General features: G+C 39.1%; 1 protein-coding gene across 1 annotated transcript in view; it reads right to left on the bottom strand.

Annotated features, from left to right (window-relative positions):
• MCM6 (minichromosome maintenance complex component 6) overlaps positions 1-17,749 on the bottom strand; it is a 30,595-nt gene extending 12,846 nt beyond the window's left edge. The window contains exons 1-11 of the mRNA XM_081142004.1: positions 17,547-17,749; positions 14,166-14,312; positions 12,092-12,202; positions 11,226-11,475; positions 9,068-9,233; positions 8,646-8,791; positions 7,434-7,584; positions 5,320-5,461; positions 2,512-2,653; positions 1,884-1,991; positions 578-733 (exon numbers count right to left, since the gene is read on the bottom strand). Coding sequence (XP_080998130.1) covers positions 578-733; positions 1,884-1,991; positions 2,512-2,653; positions 5,320-5,461; positions 7,434-7,584; positions 8,646-8,791; positions 9,068-9,233; positions 11,226-11,475; positions 12,092-12,202; positions 14,166-14,312; positions 17,547-17,653 — 1,626 coding nt within the window. The 5' untranslated portion in view covers positions 17,654-17,749. The remainder of the gene's footprint in view (positions 1-577; positions 734-1,883; positions 1,992-2,511; positions 2,654-5,319; positions 5,462-7,433; positions 7,585-8,645; positions 8,792-9,067; positions 9,234-11,225; positions 11,476-12,091; positions 12,203-14,165; positions 14,313-17,546) is intronic.
• Positions 17,750-18,327: the final 578 nt, after the last annotated feature.

The following is an 18,327-nucleotide window of genomic DNA, read 5'->3' as shown; positions in this document are numbered from 1 at the left end:
GAGAAAGAAAAATAAATTTCTTTGGTATTTCAATTTTTTTCAAGCTTACTAAAAAAACCCCCAATAAAACAAGAAATTCTTATAAAAAGAGTGTGGTTGGGAACTATGTTTTCTTTTTCCTTTTGTAAATTAAAACACAGTAGCAAGCCCTGGCCAGTATTCTCAGTGGTTAGAGCGCCGGCCCACACACCAAACTCTCTCTCTCTCTTCTCTTTCCCTCCCTCTCCTTTGCAGTCTCTATAACAAAAAAAAAACAAAAAACAACAACAACAAAACAAAAAAAAAGGAAAAAATACCATTGGGTAGGATTAACAACAACCAAAAAAACAAACATGCAAAACAAAACAGTAGCAAAAACAAACAACTTTATATCCCTCTGTACAATTAAGTGGGACCAGCAATTCAAATGACTTTACTTTGAAATGCTTAATAAACCCTTGCCCAATCTGGGAGAAATGAAAGGCCAGTACAAACACATGGGCCAGCTGTTCAGGAGTATACATTCAAGCCTGTCTCACTCAATTACTCAAATTGGAAATAACAAAGGAAGCTAAGAGTGACAGCTCATGTTGGTTACCTCATTACATTCATCCACAAGTATAAAGAAGAGATCAAATCGGGACATGATGGGAGCTGACAAATTTATATTCTGTTTCAACGACTTTGATCTGTCATAGTGTCCACCGATTGGGTTTGCTGCTGCCAAAATGGATGTCCTGGCATTCAGAGTAGCCTGACCACAAAAGAAAGAATTGTGATAGGTTTAAAAAGACATTTGCAACAGCCAAAGCACATATGACAAAATGCTCGATCACTTTCATAACTGATTAAATGCTAACCAAAATATTAAGATATAATTTTTCACCTACTGATTAAAATTAAAGTCCAATAACACACAGCACACAGGCTCTCCCATATGATGGTGATACGTACGTTGTGCACAGCCTTTAAGCCCAAAATTTCCTGTTAGAAATTTACCTTGCAGTTAGATACAAGAAGATGTGTGTTCAGGGAAATTTATGACATTGCTTGTAATCAAAAGGCTCTAAATGACCCAAATGCCACTCTGTAGGAATCTAATTGGGATACATACAATTGAAAACCATGCAATAACTAAGAAACCAAAGGAAATGTAATATGTGCTGGTATAGGAAGATTCACAAAATAAAATTATGGTGTTAAATGAGTAAGGGACAAAACTATATGTATTATGCTTATTTGTATATAAAATACTCCTAAAAGAGGCATAAACTCAGCAGGTATTTCTGAGTATTTATTAGTGCTGGGAATCGCAGGGGAAGGTTTCTCTTTTCATATTTTAGTGTACTGCTTAAATTTTCTTTAACTACTTGAATGTATTTCTTTATTTAAAAAGTTTAATTTCTCTAGAATGTTGGTTACAATACTGTATTGTCATGAGCCATGTAACAATGGGGACAGGTTCCGAGGATTGGGTTGTCAGGCAATTCTGTGGTCATGTGAAGACCACAGAGTACACTTATACAATGGTATAGCCTACTACACACTTGTTTATATGGTAGAGCCTACTGTCCTAGGCTACAATCATGTACAGCACATTACTGTACAAAACAACACATGATGCCCAGCCGGGCGTGGCTCAACAGTTGAGCATTGACACAGGATCCAGGAGATGTGAAATGCTAAAAATTTCACCCGTACCCTCTACTTTCTGTCATAGAAACACATTTTTACAGTACCCTAAATAGCACCTATAATTTGGATTAATAATCAGCAGGGCTGTGTTTTTCATTTCAACAAACAGGATTTTATGTTGAAACAATGCACTTTATCCAGGTGAATGTCTCCGGAGCTAAATCAATCTACAAGGCATGATGCAGTGGAACAGAAATGGACACACGTACCTTCACACCTGCTTTAGTGATGGAGATGGTCTGCTGTTCCATAGCTTCATGAATAGCAACTTGATCCCGCACATCCATCTTATCAAATTCATCAATACAACATACACCCTGTAACCAAACAAATCTAGCATAAGAAACTGCCTTTTAGGTGTTTCTTAGGTGTAAACTCAAAGTTTGCACCAGATCATTCCATACTCTAAACAACTGTTAGATAGGTTAACGAGCAATCTGAATTCCCTTTACTACAGTAAGTACAATAGATTCCCGAGCTAGAAGGAACCATATGCTTCTGGCTAATTTTAAACTAAGAGTAAGACTAAAAACACATTTATTGCACTTTTACTCAACACAAAAACCAAAATATTCTGGGTCACTTCAGCATTGATATTGGGCTGCAGAAGTGAAGGGTGGAATTGAAACATAACGTTTATAAGCATGTTTAGCTACAACTTATATATATATGCCTTTACAGATCTAATTAATCAATGTCAAATACAGACTATTTACTAAAAATGCCTTTTTTAAAGGACATCTTTTTAACAGAAAGTTATAGGCTTTTACTGACAGCCTATAACTGGGTGGGGAATATTCTGATTTCTTTATATCCAAGAGTATAAAATGTTCTTACATTATCAGCCAGCATCAAAGCTCCAGCTTCAATGACAAACTCATGAGATTCTTCATCTCTCACAACAGCTGCTGTTAAGCCGGCAGCACTGGATGCTTTGCCACTGGTGTAGACAGCTCTGGGGCTGAACTCCTCCACGTGCCTGTTCAAAGTTATCATATACATTAATATGTGACTACAAAGCATCCTGTGCAGGAATACCGCCTGACAGCATTTATGTCAATTGAGAATTTAAACTTGTTTTAAAAAATTTGAGAAAGGCATTAAGCATAAGCAATCCATAATATGTGCCATAGACTGAACAACAAACCACAGAATGAACATGAAGCCTTTCTCCTCTGGCCTTTTAGATAGATTTAAATCCATTCCTATCAAATATAAGATGAAGTTCATACATAACAACAATACCAACTTTAAAAATCTAACAATAAACAATTTAGCAATAATGATCTATTAGAAGGCTTTGCACTCGGGGAAAAAAAAAAGACAAAACTAGATGTGAGACTTATTCTAAAAATGCAAGGTTGGTTTAACAGCTAAAAATCAGTAATATGCCATATTAATAAAGAATAAGAACTATCTCTAGCCCAGTCAGGCATGGCTCAGTGGTTGAGCATCAACCCAGGATCCAGGAGATCACAGTTCGATTCCTGGTCAGGGCACAAACCCGGGTTGCAGGTATATATGCATAAAATAATGGGGTGAAGGCGTAGGGAAGAGGTGGGAACGAGGTAGAGGGGGGTCAATAGGGAGAAAAGAAAAGGGACACCTGTAACACTTTCAAAAGCAGGGACTTGAACAGATACTTGCTCACCAATGTTCATAGCAGCATTATTCACAATAACCCAAAGGTAGAAACAACCCAAATGTTCACCAATGGATGAATGGATAAAGAAAATACATACAACAAAATACATTTTTAAGACAACTCAGTCTTAAAAAGAAAGGGAATTCTGAAACAATCTACAACACGGATGACCCTTGAATGTATTATGCTAAGTGAAATGAACCAGTCACAAACAGACAAATACTATATGGTGGCACATAGAACAATCAAATTCAGAGAAAGAAGGTAGAATGGTGGTTGCTAGGGGCTGGGGAGAGGGGGATATAAAGAGTAACTGTTTAATGAGAGCAGAGTTTCAGTTTGGGAAGATGAAAAAGTTCTGAAGATAAATGGTGGTAGTGGCTACACAACTTGAATGCATTTAATGCCACTGAACTGTGCTTGTAAAAATGTTTAAAATTGTAAATTTGAGATATATTTTACCACACAAAAAATGGCGAAAACTTACATACCAATGTTTATAGCAGCACTGCTTATAAAAACCAAAGTAGAAACAATCCAAAAGTCCATTAACTGATGAATGAATAATTAAGTGTGGTATACATATATGATAGAATATTAGGCAATAAATAAAAATGAAGTACTGATGCATGCTCCAATATGGCTACACCTTGAAAACGTATGAAGTGGAAGGGATCACAGGATCACAAAGGATCACATAGTATATAATTCCATTTCTATGGAATGTCCAGATAGAGACACTAAAGTAGATTAGTGGTTGCCTATGGGCAGGGGGGCAATAAAGAGTGATGAATAGTGGGTACAACATTTCTTTCTGGGTGACGAAAATGTTCTAAACTTACTTCAATTATGGTTGTACAACTCTTGTGAATATACTAAAACCACTGAATTGTATACTTTAAAGGATAAATTCTATGATATCTAAATTATATTGCAATAAAGACGGTAAAAACTCTATTAGCTAAAAAGGCTATTTTCCTGGGACAGTCATGTACAATACAATACTGTTATCAGAGGCAACACTGTAACACATCTTTTTGTGGTGGTGGTGGCGGTGGGAGGGAGGCAAGAGGTAGGAATAAAGAGGAAAAAAAAAAAAGAATTCCCTTTAACACAGGGTTATTCAAATCTGGAACACAGTCCTTGATATACTTTCTTAAGAGGAATATTTAATTATAAAACTCCAAACCAACTAAAAATGTTCTATATTTTAGAACAGTACCACGCTACAAATTTCCCAAATAAAAGAAAGGCATCTTGATATATAGTACGAAGACCGCATGCTTTGCAGTCAAATACATCTGAGTTCTAATATTCATGGCTTAGCATCACTTGTCAGCTATGAGAAAATGGGCAAGTTACTGAGGCTCTAAGAGATTTTGTTTGCCTCCCTGAGAAAAGAGGCTATTACATGCCTGGGTGCTGGTAGGATAAGACATAACATACACATACACACACAGGAGGTGCTCAAAAAAGGGCTGCTATTATTTTGATCTCTAAGTTTCTAAAAAAGTTAAAATTAAGCAAGTACTTGTTGTATACATGCTGACAAGGCTAGCAAAAAATGTCTCATGCTTATAGCACTACTTTGGGAAAGTGTGTCTGTCCTATTTAGGAACCTTAAAGATGTTTGTACTCTTAATCTCAGCAATGTTATAGTTGGAATATACCCAAAGGAAACAAAAAAATAAAAATTTATACATCACAGTATTCACTGTACCCATATCTATAATCATTAAAATAAACTACAACCGGCTAGGGAAATGCTTTTTTAAGTTATATAGGCAATTTTTTCCCTATTCCAAAAAATTGTAAAATGTTGTTACATTCTATTAAACAAATTAAGGTGTATTTAATCTAAATGAGTTATATATTCAACACCGTCCTAATTTATACTCCTGCTCCAGTACAGGCACACTGACTGCACTCTTGGTAGCATAGAGTCTGGAACTATGCACACTGCTTTTTCCTGCTGCACTACACCTCGGGCAAACACTTACTTGAGAAACTGGCTCTTAGCTGTACTTGGGTCACCAACAATGCAAACATTTATGTCCCCTCGAAGGGAGGTTCCTTCCCCTGTTGTCTTTGGAACACCACCGAAGAGCATTAGCAGGACACCCCGTTTTACTTCATCATTGCCTGAAATGAAAACCCAAGGTATTTTTCAACATGAGGTTAAGCAATATCATAGGAAATTATGAATACAGGTTTACCATCCAAAAGAGCAGATAAATCTGAAGCAAAGCACAAGACTGAAGTAAAAATATCTGGCTCCTAATCTTGGTTCTTGCTCTGTGAACTTAAAGTTGCCAACCACTGTCCCAGTTCTTCACTTGTACTACAAGTGTCACACAAGCCGATGCTCACCCTTCTAAGAGCCTTTCCTTGTTCACAAGTCCTACTAACTTACACGAAGCTTCTCTCTATATGGCAGTCCTCAAATATCTCTCCCCCAAAATAAAATGTCCACCACAGCTTATCATATTTGCTGGTTCTTTCTAATGGCATGTCTTGCAGTTCTAGCAAGTTTGAGAAATGGTCCATGACTTACTTCTTCTGTATTACCAACAGTGACCAGTGCTGAATACAAATTCATGCTAACTGAACTGACAGGGATTAGATAAAATGCTTCTAAGAACTATTTATAAATCTAATATAAGAAGGAAACGGACAATTAGAAAGCAACACTGGATCTTTAGAAACCTACTATTAAAAGAAATATATTTCTGTGCTAATTATTATGACTAAATTCCATCAACAAAGTGCTAGGCACATTTACAAAACCACTTCTTAAAAGTAGAAAATTAAAAAACCTATTCCACAAACAGAACTTCTCTAGCCTATGAAAGAAATGTATTGGAGGTGTGGTAGTTTTTAAATAGCCCACAAATTCTTTGGTACTCTTCATTTCAAGAGGGAGCTTAATTCTCTTCTCCTTAAGTGTGGCTGGACTTAGTGACTTGCTTCTAACAGACAGTGCATGTGCAAGTGAAGGTGTGTAACTTATAAGACTAAGTCCTGAGAAGCATTTTGTTTCTGCCTTGCTTTGCTCTCTTGGATCACACAGTCTGGAGGAAGCCAGCTGCTGTGGTATGAGGACACTCAGCCCTATGGGAGAGACTTATGTGGCAAGGAATTGAGGCCAACCAACAACCAACACTAACAGGTAAGCCATGTGAGCCTCTCATAAGTGGATCCTCCAGCCTTAGCAAAGCCTTCAGATGACTGAAGCCCTAGTTGATATCTTGGCTGCGACCTTATGAAAGACTGAGCATAACCACCCCGCTAAGCCTCTCTCAATTTCTAACCCACAGACTGCAGGGGATAATGTGTATTGTTTTAAGCCACTAAATTTTGGGGTAATTTGTTATAAAACAATAATTTATGGGAAAAACGACACAGCATAAAAATTTTGACCCTATTCATTTATAAAGGAAAACACTATAAAATCCATAAAGAATATCAGTTCAATTTCATTTACCGAACATTTAGAGTAATTATAAATGATAAAAAAATATATACCTAAGAGAAAAACACATTATCTTATGAGTTCTTGCCTTAACTCCAACTGAGTGAGGAAGGTAAGGATTAAAAAAAGGGTAAAGCATGAGGCCTAAAAACTTAGTTATATCCTTTAACACATAAGAGGATTTTAATGACAGCAAACACCTAGCAACCAAAAGCCAAGAAAATGTGAAACCACCAAAACTGTAGACATGTACATGTAACCAAGAGACATCAAGAAATCTCGTTCTAAAAATTTTAAAAACAACAGATTTTTAACCATTTCCCTCCATTTCAACCATTTTTAAGTGCACATTTCAGTGGAATTAAGTACATTCAATGTTTTATAACCATCACCCCTATTAATTTCTAGAGCTTTTCATCATCCTCAACAGAAACTCTATCCATTAAACAGTAATTCCTAATTCCTCTACCCCAGCTAACCTCTTTCCTTTCCATCTCTATGAATTTGCCTATTCTAGGTACCTCATTTTAAGTGAAATAACATATTTGTCCTTTAATAAGTGACTTGCTTTAAGAAATCATGTTGTTTTATAATCATTATCTTGGATTTCAAGTTTATGCCACAAATGGATAGAACTCTTACCATGTATAGTAGGGAACAGGCTGGTACAAAGATTGTGGTAAAGATTTTTATCTTGACTCATCTCAAACACTTTCTCCCATTCTTTCACAGTCATTTGGTTCTTAATGCTCTCAGCTGTCTGTTCCTCATCTCGGAGCTCTTTCCCTCCAAACTGAGGTACAGAGTAGAAAGCAAAAATATTAGTACAGAAACAGTCAAAATAATGTGAAAGAGAAGGCACTTCACTTTATAGTCTGGGAGGTCAACTTCAGAATCTGTTGACTATGAAGTTGTTGTTTTTTTAAATTCCCAAACTAGTTAAGGCCTAAGTTAATCAAGATCCTGAAGAGTTTGTCATTTGTCCTGTGAATTAAAAACAAGAGTTGCTCGGCTGGTGTGCCTCCGTGGTTGAGCATCGACCCATGAACCAGGTCACGGTTTGATTCCTGGAGAGGACATAAGCCCAGGTGGTGGGTTCGATCCCCAGTAGGGGGCATGCAGGCGGCAGCTGATCAATGATTCTCTCATCATTGATGTTTCTAATACTCTCTCTCTCCCTTCTCTCTGAAATCAATAAAAAAAATCGCTACCACCACTGTTTTGTATTGCTATCTAAATAGATCTGAATGGTCAAGAGATGGGCATAATAAAATGCCAGTCAATGATACAAAGTGACAGAATAAGGAGGGGTGGGAGGAGGTTTACAGTTGTTTGTATGGAAAATAACACAATAATTAATAAATAATACAGTAAACCCTGTGTTTTGAGTACTCACAACTGTAAATCTACTTTTGTCCCAGCCTGTATTATGCTCACTTCTCTTTTATGAAACTCTTTCCACCTGCTTTCCCATTCAGGACACAGAATCAAGTTCTGAATAACTATAACACCGGGGGTTCATCACTCTCAGAAAGCAATTTACTTTACTTCCCAGATTACTAAATCTATTTGTACTTTCTCCAAGAGCACGAGAGAGGAACTGTGATAATTAAAAAACAAAACCCCCAACCATGGATAATTTGTACCAGCAATGAGCTCTTACATGAAAACAAGAAGGCTTTTCCTTGTCAGAATGACAGATGTGAAAAGATTTTATTTTAAAACTAAAAAAATCAAATCTCAACAACCCATACCTTTAACATTGATTAGATAACTAAGGTTTCAGAAATCTCTAACTTTGTGACAGCCTTAGGAGAGCTCTTTCTCAAGCTTTGCTATTCTACTAAGACTCACCCTTGGGTTGGTTGGTGCAACACAACAGGCAAGGAAGACCAGCCTGTATGAAAGATCCCTAACACCAAGGGCCCGGAGACCTCGAATGCCTTCTGTTTCATATCCATCAACACCACTGACTCGAGAATTAGTTTCTGCACGTGCTCCTGAAAGATTGAATGATAAGTAGTTTTACAGCTCAAATATTGAAGATGCTCAGAGTCAAAATTGCTCAAATAAACAAAACTTGTAAGTCCAAAGAGTTAACGTAGGCTGAATTTTTTTTAGACTAGTACCTTTTGTAGCAAAATCCATGTCTTTATTCTCATCATACTTCTGTTCGCCCTTTGATTGGTAGCCCAAAATAAGACATGGTACAAAAAGCTAGATACTCTGCAGTTCAGGTAACAGAATTTGTTAAATTTGAGCCTCAGATTACCAACCTGGTGTGCTAAGCTTAGAGACATCAGGCACAACAATCAGCGTTCCTGTAAAGTCACACTTGTCACCAGCTTGAGCTGACTCCACAGCTTCAGCCCTCAAGATCACTTCTAAACTGCGTGGGATACTTCCTCGAGGAAGCTCAGCTTGAGTCTCTTGAATACGAACCTATAACAAAAACAAAACCTAAGAATAAAAGATCTTGTTCAAATGCCATACAAGCTAAATTAAATGCCACAAATATCGACATATTCTAAACTATCTCACTGTTCAGACTTCTGACATGTGCCATCATTATCATAAAAATTACCCTAAAACTCCTTTGAATTTGGTAAAAGATTATATCTATTTAAAATCTCCACTTTCACTCATTAAAAAGCATTGTTTCTCTTTTTTCAAATTGACAGCGCAGTTAAATATCTATTCTGTGTTCCATCTTTCTCTAAATTTTCAGGGAAATTTTACAAAAAATTTCATATAATTTATACCCTCCATCTCAATACAACTGATAAAATTACTTAGACACACATACTTTCACTGTATTATTATTTTTATTGTAAATTTCAAGACATTTCACCCCTAAATATTTTAAGCACTCAACTCCTAAGAATAAAGACAATCTCCGATGTAACCACAACACCATTATCACACCAAGAGAATGAAATAGTATTTAATTCCATGTCTATTATTTAGTCCATCTTCACATTTCCCCAATTGTCAAAAATGTCCTTTATTACAGATGTTGTTTGTTTTCTTTTCAAACCAAGGCCCAATCTATTCACAGTTTGTATGGGGTTTTTATATCATGTTCTTTTTCAAATATAAAGTATCTCCTACTCAAAGATGTTGGTAAAGCATGTACTTCTTAAAAACTAAGTATCAGAGCCCGGCCGAGTGTGGCTCAGTGGTTGAGCATAGACCTAGGCGATCAGGGTTCAATTCCCTGTCAGGGGACATGCCCAGGTTTCGGGCTGAGCAGCCGATCAATGGCTCTCTCATCATTGATGTTTCTCTCTCTTCCCCTCCTTTCCTCTCTCCCTCTGAAATCAATAAAGATATATTTAAAAAAACCCAAAAAAAGCAAAAGAACCCCCTAAGTATCAGATTAATATAAGAAATCTAAGTGAGTACTAAAAACTGAATTAAATATTAGTTATTTTAGTCTGGAACTCATTCTTCCATGCTTTAGTGCTTAAACTGCTGCAACTTCTTTCCCCTTTGCATATCCAGGAGTTACTAAGAGCCCGCACCCCTTCATTCTTACTGCCACCATCCAACTATTGCCCAGGTAACTGCAACTAATTATTAGTCTCTTTAATACTACAAACCACTGTCCCATTAATCTTCCTTTAAAAAAAAAAAATTCATATCCCCTGAAATATATTTCGCTTATTTATCAAGATAGGTACAAACTTCTCAATCTGAGAGGTAAGGCTCCAAGTACCTCTATGACTTACATCAAATCATCTCTCAAATGATCTCCAATTTGGCTCCTCTACTTCAATCATGGTAATCCCCACTGATGTTGACAAACATGTCCATTTGCCCCTATCCTATTATTCATGCTTTCTCTCTCCTAACCACCTACTTAAAGTCTTACACCAACAAGTCTCTACTTCTCCAAAGTTTTCTTAACTCTAGTTATAATAATAGTTACCACTTATTTTTAACAAATATATTTTGTCACAGTCTGAAGGAGCTTCCAATCCAAGTTATCAAAGGTTAAAACACATTTATAGCCTGGCTGGCATGGCTCTGGGGTCAAGCATCAACCTATGATCCAGGAGACTGAGGTTCAATTCCCAGTCAGGGCACATGCCCAGGTTACGGGCACAATACCCAACAGGGGGAGTGCAGGAGGCATCTGATCAATGACTCTCTCTCATCATTAATGTTTCTATCTCTCCCTCTCCCTTCCTCTCTCTGAAATCAATCAAAATATATTTAAAAAAAACACACAAAAAATCCCAACACATTTATATACTGATAACTGAAATTTGCATTAAGAGTTTTTGGCGTAAATCTTAGTCACATTTGATGACCCTTGACTTAAATAAAATCTGAGCTTAACATTGTCTAAATAAACTTTTAATAATAATTACAGGTGCTTACAAGTGAATTACTAGGCTATACCTGACCTAAACAGAAGTTAATAAATACCTTTTGAAAATCAACAAATCTTGATTTATTTGTATCTAGCAGGAATCTTCTTCTGTTGGCACAAACTGGATTTCGGCAGATGTTTGGCTGTGTGTATTTGAACTGCTGTTCTACATCCTTGATCACAGTCTGACAGTCCAAGCACAGGAAAGTTCCACTCACAAGCTCTGGGTGAACTGGGTGAGTGCGTACAACCTGTCCACTGATGCGAGTGAGCAAACCAATTCTGGATGAGGTGAGTTCTCGAATTCTGTTTAAAGACAGATGTCCCATTGGTGAATAAAGGACACCAAAGAAATAAATAATTATAAAACAGGACGACCCCGTTTTTGTTTTATATGCAAATATATATTTGCTTATCTACAATTTCCAAATAAGTCTATATTATTTTCATAGTCAAGTTATCAAGGGAAAAAATGTTGGACTCGAGTTCAGAAACACTTCCTTTACTCCACAAACCCACTTTATATTAAACAATTTGGTAACTATTACGTAGTTTCAGTAGCTTAAGTTTTCAAAATATCATTTCAATTTCTTAAGCTCTGACAAAATTTTCCACCGATTCATGAATTTCTGTGACTGTTCTGTTTTCAAAATTTCTCACTTGACTAATCTTTCCCCAAATGTCCCCTTAAAGGTATCCTAAAATATGACAATACTCAGAAATTGCTTCACTTACTTCCCATACTACCTCCCTAGAAAAAGTAAACTTTTTGAATAACTAGGCATAGCTTCACAGATCTAAGACTACAACCTCCTGAATTTTCTGACAATTAAGTGATGCCTTTGGTAAAAAGGCATGTATTCCTTTGGTGAAAAGTAATTTATTTGGTAAATTTCTTTTCTTCCAAAGAAGAGTTTCTTACTTGTGTCTGGTAGGTAGGTCTTGGAATGCAACATAAAAATCCTTGGCAAGAGGAATCTCTTTGCGGTCTTTGACAAAGGTTTTTAAGGCCCGACATAGGTAAGGATAAACTCTGAAAAGCAAACAAAAAATGATCAACCGAAATCTTCAAGAGGCTTATTACCAAGGCCTTCTTCCCCCTTCATATTTGCCAACAGCTAAGGCTAAGTAATTTCATCTGGTTACAACCAAGCCTTAGAAGTTAACTAGGCAGGATACTTACATTATCTAGTTCAGGTTTAGGAGCCTGTTTCAACCCTCTCCTATCCCACCACAAATAGATCTAAGACAGTGGAAACACCAAAGATAAAATGCTGTGCCCGAATATCCATTATCTTTAAATAATTATTTAGAACCACACTGCAGGCCACTTCTCTGTCCAAGGAAACTCTACCTGAACAATCGGGGGGGGGGGGGGGGGGGGGGGGGAGGGAGGAGGGAGTTTACAATCTAGCAAGGCAGCCTTTCATTTGGTGTCAAGGCCAAGTGTATTTTTCTAGGTTTAATTCTTGACTGATAAGAAATGGATGAGGTCAGGGGAGGAATGTGTGAACATAAGAAATTGGCAAAACATCCCATTTGACTGGTTAGACTGAAATGGCCCATGTCCTCTGATAGAAGTTCCCAATAGCTGCTGCAGCTTGGTTGAAGCAGTAGGATCTGAAGTTCTCTGACAAAAATTAGCTACTTTCATGAGACAGAATTGCTGCATGGCCTGTGCATGAGGTATGGGCATAGGTGTTTCTACCATCAGCCCTGATTTTCTACCTCCCTCTTGTCAGTACAAGTTTTACTGCTGCATACTTTCACAATAATCTGCTGCTTATCCCTCCAACCATTCTCGATGGTCAGATATAACTAGAAACAGAGACAACTCCTCCATCTCCTAGTTTACCAGATAAAGGAATAGGACTGTGTCTCCATTTCTTTCACAACTGTTCACAATGTTTACTTTAACCAAATTTTATTTATAAAGACTGTCACATTTATTTAACTCAAATACAAAGATTAGTGTTAGAAAATGTCTCTTGCTTTACATAGCAATTAACAAAATTAAAGCCTAAATTGTTAAACATAATAACTAATTTCTGCCAAAAAATACCAATTGGCTATTAAAATATTTTCCAGGGGTTTTATATGACATGGAAAAATGTTATACTGTTAAGTGAAAAGGGCAGGATGTTCTATCTACAGTACGATGCCAACAATTACAGATATGCAAAAATATATCAAAATATGAGGAGTTCCCTGGGAAACTGTGCTTGCAAACCTAGAAGGCTCTTGGAACTTTGTTGCCACAGACCTGCTAATGATGGTTATCTATGGGTGGTGAGATTACGATTTTTACTCGCCCTACTTTTCTGTACTTTCTAACTTTTCTACAATAAACATTACTTTTATAATCAGAAAAAAATTAAACTTTAAGAGAAGAATGTCACTGATGTAAGACATCCCTGATCAAGAACAGGATCCACACAAACACTTTTTCAAAACACCTACAGGGGTGGGTAGGAGTGGGGTATCAAAAGAATGACAGGAATAGCACTGAATTCCTGACACAAAGTAAACAATCTTCTTAAAACGTAGGAAAACTATATAGAAAGCAATGGTCTTCAACATTTGCATGTGAAAAATACTCAGCTCCAGAAAGGCCTAAATTAGCGCAACACTAAAATGACCACTGGGTGTTATCAAAGGGCCTCTGTGACAGCTGCCCTTCTGCCTCACAAATGAACACTTCCTGTCCAAAAAGAGCTGGCCCCCCAGGCTCCATGCCAATTTAAAGTAAAGAAGATTCGCCCGGCCAGGCGTGGCTCAGCAGTTAAGTGTCGACCTAGGATCCAGGCAATCAGGGTTCAATTCCTGGTCAGGGCACATGCCCAGGTTGCGGGCTAGGCAGCCGATCAGTGACTCTCTCATCATTGATGTTTCTCTCTCTCTCCCCTTCCTTTCCTCTCTCTGAAATCAATAAAGATATGTTTAAAAAAAAATAAAAATAAAAAAAAAATAAAGTAAAGAAGATTAATATAGCATACCTATAGAACTCCTCTTGAATGGTGGTGGCAAGTTGCTGGTTAAATTGCTCCAGGTCCACAAAACTCACAACCAATGTGTTTCTCTCAGGACGAATTAGCTCTTCTGCTAACTGCAAGTACTTAGTTTCTCCATCACTGTTCTGGAACCTGCAGATACATGCAAGTCAGATTAAGTTGAAGAATTAGATCGTAAAGAATCCAAATGCCTGATAATTCAGTGTATTGGTTAAAGATCATCAGCTTTAGTGTCAGACAGGCCCATTTTAGTAGTTGTGTAACTTGTGGCAAGTTACTTATCATCTAAACATGCACCTCTCCTTTTTGAAAAAAGTTAAAACAGATTACATCACTTTATCTCATAAGATGTGAAGATTAAATGAGAGAATGCCAAGTAAATGTTTTATTTCTTGATAAAAAAATATATCTTTATTGATTTCAGGGAGAGGAAGGGAGAGGGAGAGAGACAGTAACATCAATGATGAGAATCATTGATCGACTGCCTCCTGCACGCCCCCTACTGGGGATCGAGCCCGAAACCCGAGGATGTGCCCTGACCAGGAATTGAACCTCCCATCTCCTGGATCATAGGTCGATGCTCAACTGCTGAGCCATGCTGGCTGGGCTGTAAAATGTTTTATGTAGAGTCCAGGACATAGAAAAACTGGGTCTCCAGATTTTAACCTGAATTTCTTGATTTAATATTTTCTAATCAACAAATGTTAACTATTCCTTTATTATTGTTAAGTATAACTAAAATTGGGAAATGTTAAATCAAGAAATTCAGGCCAGCCCTGTCTGGTTTGGCTCAGTGGTTAGTGTCAGCCCGTGGACTGAAGGGTCCTGAGTTTGATTCTGGACAAGGGCACGTACCTCGGTTGAAGGCTCAATCCCCGGCCCTGGTCGGGGAGTGTGCAGGAGGCAACCAATTGATGGGTCTCTCTCACATCGATGTTTCTCTCCCTCTCCCTCCCTCCCACTCTCTCTGAAAAGCAATGGGAAAAATATCCTTGGGTGAGGAAAGAAGAAATTAAAATCAAAATCTAAAGACTCAATTTCTATAGGGAAAACTGACAGATTAGTTGTTGGTTTAAGAACCAGAATAAAAAGTAGACACACACACTAAAGCTGGTGTTTTTTCCCCAAAAAGAGTATCATACAAACATTATTTGCTTTTTGTTCTTTTTACATAATATGGAGATTAGTTTGGAAGCAAAATCCATTCCTTCTTCAAATACAGCATGCTCTAACTCTGTTAAATGTTTATTGAACAACATCTATCTGCAAAGCACTGTCAGAGGTAACTGCAGATGAAAATGACAGTGTTGTTCCTGCTCTAGGGTTGACACTCTCATAGAAGACAGTCCCACTAAGGAGAGGTACAAGGCAACCGAAATGTTCATCGCAAATGACTAAAGAAGATGTGGTATACACATATAATGGAATATTATTCAGTCTTAAAGAAGGAAATTCTGCAATATGTGTCAATATGGATAAACCCTGAGGACATTATACTAAGTAAAATAAAGTAATCACTTGAAAGACAAATATTGTATGATTCTACTTATGAGATATCTAAAATAGTCAAATTCATAATAAAATGGTATTTGCCAGGGGCTTCGCTGAAGGAAGGGGAAAATGCTAATGAACAGGTATAAAGTTTCAGTCAAGCAAGATGAGTAAGCTCTAACATTGTACCTATACTCAATAATAAGATATTATACAGTTAAAAATTTGTTAAGAAGCTAGATCTCATGTAAGTGCTCTTTCCATATAAAATTTAAAGAAGGAAAAAAGAAAAAAAAGAAGTACAAGAAATATGATAGGGGAATATTAACTAATTCTACCCAACATCTAGAAAGGCTTCATGCATATAAAAGGTGGCACTGGAATTCAGCCTTGAAAGACTTAAAATCTGAAAGGAAAAGAAGCAGTAGAGAGACTAGTACAGATGTCTGCAAGTATGTGGCTGACAAAAATGGAAGGAGTATGGACAGATAAAAGGTTAGTTGTGGAAGATGACACTGAGAAGAGGAGGTGTACAGAATTTGGGCTTTTCCCATAAGCAATGGCAAATCAAAGTCGGTATTTTGAAACGGAGTAACATTTTTTCCCCCAACAAAGTACAAGGACTGTCCTGTTTACCATTATCCCCAGCATCTAGGTATATGTTAACTGCAAGGCTGCAAAGGCAATCATATTACTCATTGAAACAAAACATCGAGGACCTTTGTAACACGGATTTACATTGAGGATGAAGTGGCTGACAGGTACAGATATATATAACAAGTTATATTACCAGATATAATGGAAAACAGTAGCTTGGGAACATAAAGGCTGGTGCTGCCTGAAAGGTTTATACAGTTTCATAGGAGGTATGAATCTTTATCTGGGCTTTGAAGGATGCACAAGTATTGGGAGTGGGGGAAAGGGAGTTACTGTTTAATGGGTGCAGAGTTTGACTTGGGGAAGAGGAAAAGAGTCCTGAAGGTGAATGGTGACGATGGCTGTACAAATAACAAGGTGAACACCACTGAACTCTATGCTAACAAAAGGTTAAAGTGCTAAATTTTATGCTATGCGTATTTTACTTTAGCACAATAAAAAAACCCAGAATTTCATAGGACATTCCAAAGTGTTTACACTTCATCCTGGAGGCAGCAGAGTCCTTACTCTAAAAGTGAGTATCTGCACTATCTGTAAGAACAGTAACTGGAGACAGCGGTGGAAAGCCAGGGAGGGGAGGGGGTTATCAAAGGCCAGAAAGCCACTGAAAAACAAAAACAGAAACACAGTGGGGGAGGAGGCTGGAAGGAACGGAAGAGTGGGATGGCGGAAGCACGTTCAGCTACTTTTACAGCGGGGCGGGGCTCACCCGATCACTTGTCAAACCAGTGTCCACTCTAGTACTCTCATCTCCACAGGCTCCAAGGGTTGCCGGGGGCCCCCGGTGCCCCTAACACCGGGGTCCTGGCTGCCTGGTCCCATCAGGCCTCTGTCAGGATCCAATGCCAGTCCTGCCTCTCGCCCGAACCCGCCAACGTGCGGCCTAGCTGGACGTTACCTATCCTCACGGCGCCTGCTTTGCCCAGGTAATCGGGCTACACGGCCGCTACGGCGCAGAATGAATGACGGGAGTAAAGCGCTTAGCGTGGGCACTGGGCGCAGTAAGAGTTTGAGGGAGGGTTCGCCGTGGATTCCACCCCTGGAAACCAGCCCTGCCCGTCCCAGACGCTCCGCGGGGGGCTGGTTAAGCCCCAAGTGCGGGTGGGCCGCTCCCCAAGGCGTGTGACCCCTCGGTTCCCGAGCATTGGGCACCCCCGGCTCGGGAAGTGGGGAGGGGCGGCTCGAGAAGTTCGCGAGGAAGGACAGCCCGCCACTTACTCCTCCAAGAAGTCCAGGAAGAGTTTCTGGCACTTCTCGGCCACCTCGTCGCGGACTACCGGGTGCTGGCTGCCGGCGCCCGGCTCCGCTGACGCCGCGAGGTCCATCGCCGTCTAGCGCTGAGGCCACACTCCGCCGCCACGAGTCGCTTCTCCGCGCCGCCGCCGCCGCTTTGCGCGCGCCGCTGCCGCCGTCTCAGCCCCGCCTCCTCGTCCTCGGCACAGCGGAAGCCAATCGTGGCGCCCGAGCTCGGGGATTTCGCGCCAAACCTGCCCAATGAGCGCGGCTTCTCCCTCAGCCCCGCCCATGTGGCGGGGATTTCGCGCCAAATGCAAAGACCCGGAGGAAGCCCGGGTTCTGCCTTTGCGCCTGCGCAGTGCGGTTGGGTCCTGGAAACATTTGGTTTCTGAAGCCAGGTGGGATCTTTGGGTGGTTTTTTAAAATGTTCTTCAGATCATTCCACTTACAGTAATTGAACGGTAGGCGGAAAGCTCTATGGAAGAGAAAAATGAGTTAGATCTGCTTGAGCCGTCTAATTGGAGGAAATATACTGTAAACCAGCTGGTAAAACTCTGTAAAAGAGCCCACATCGGTGTGTGAACAGTCCCGGGGATGCGGGAGAGTTGGCATCGTTTTTCTGGTAGTGCTGACCGGGGAAAAGCAGCGACATGTTTGCACTGTTCATTAATCCCTCTCTTAAACGTACCCTGGGCGTGCAGCCTCCTGATTTCCTTCCCTCCTCTTCGGCCATCTTTCTCCGACTCCGTTTCGCTTGATTTTC

The sequence above is a fragment of the Miniopterus schreibersii genome, assembly GCF_964146895.1.
Source record: "Miniopterus schreibersii genome assembly, chromosome: 7".
NCBI lineage: Eukaryota > Metazoa > Chordata > Mammalia > Chiroptera > Miniopteridae > Miniopterus > Miniopterus schreibersii.
This window is presented reverse-complemented; position numbering and strand designations above follow the sequence as displayed.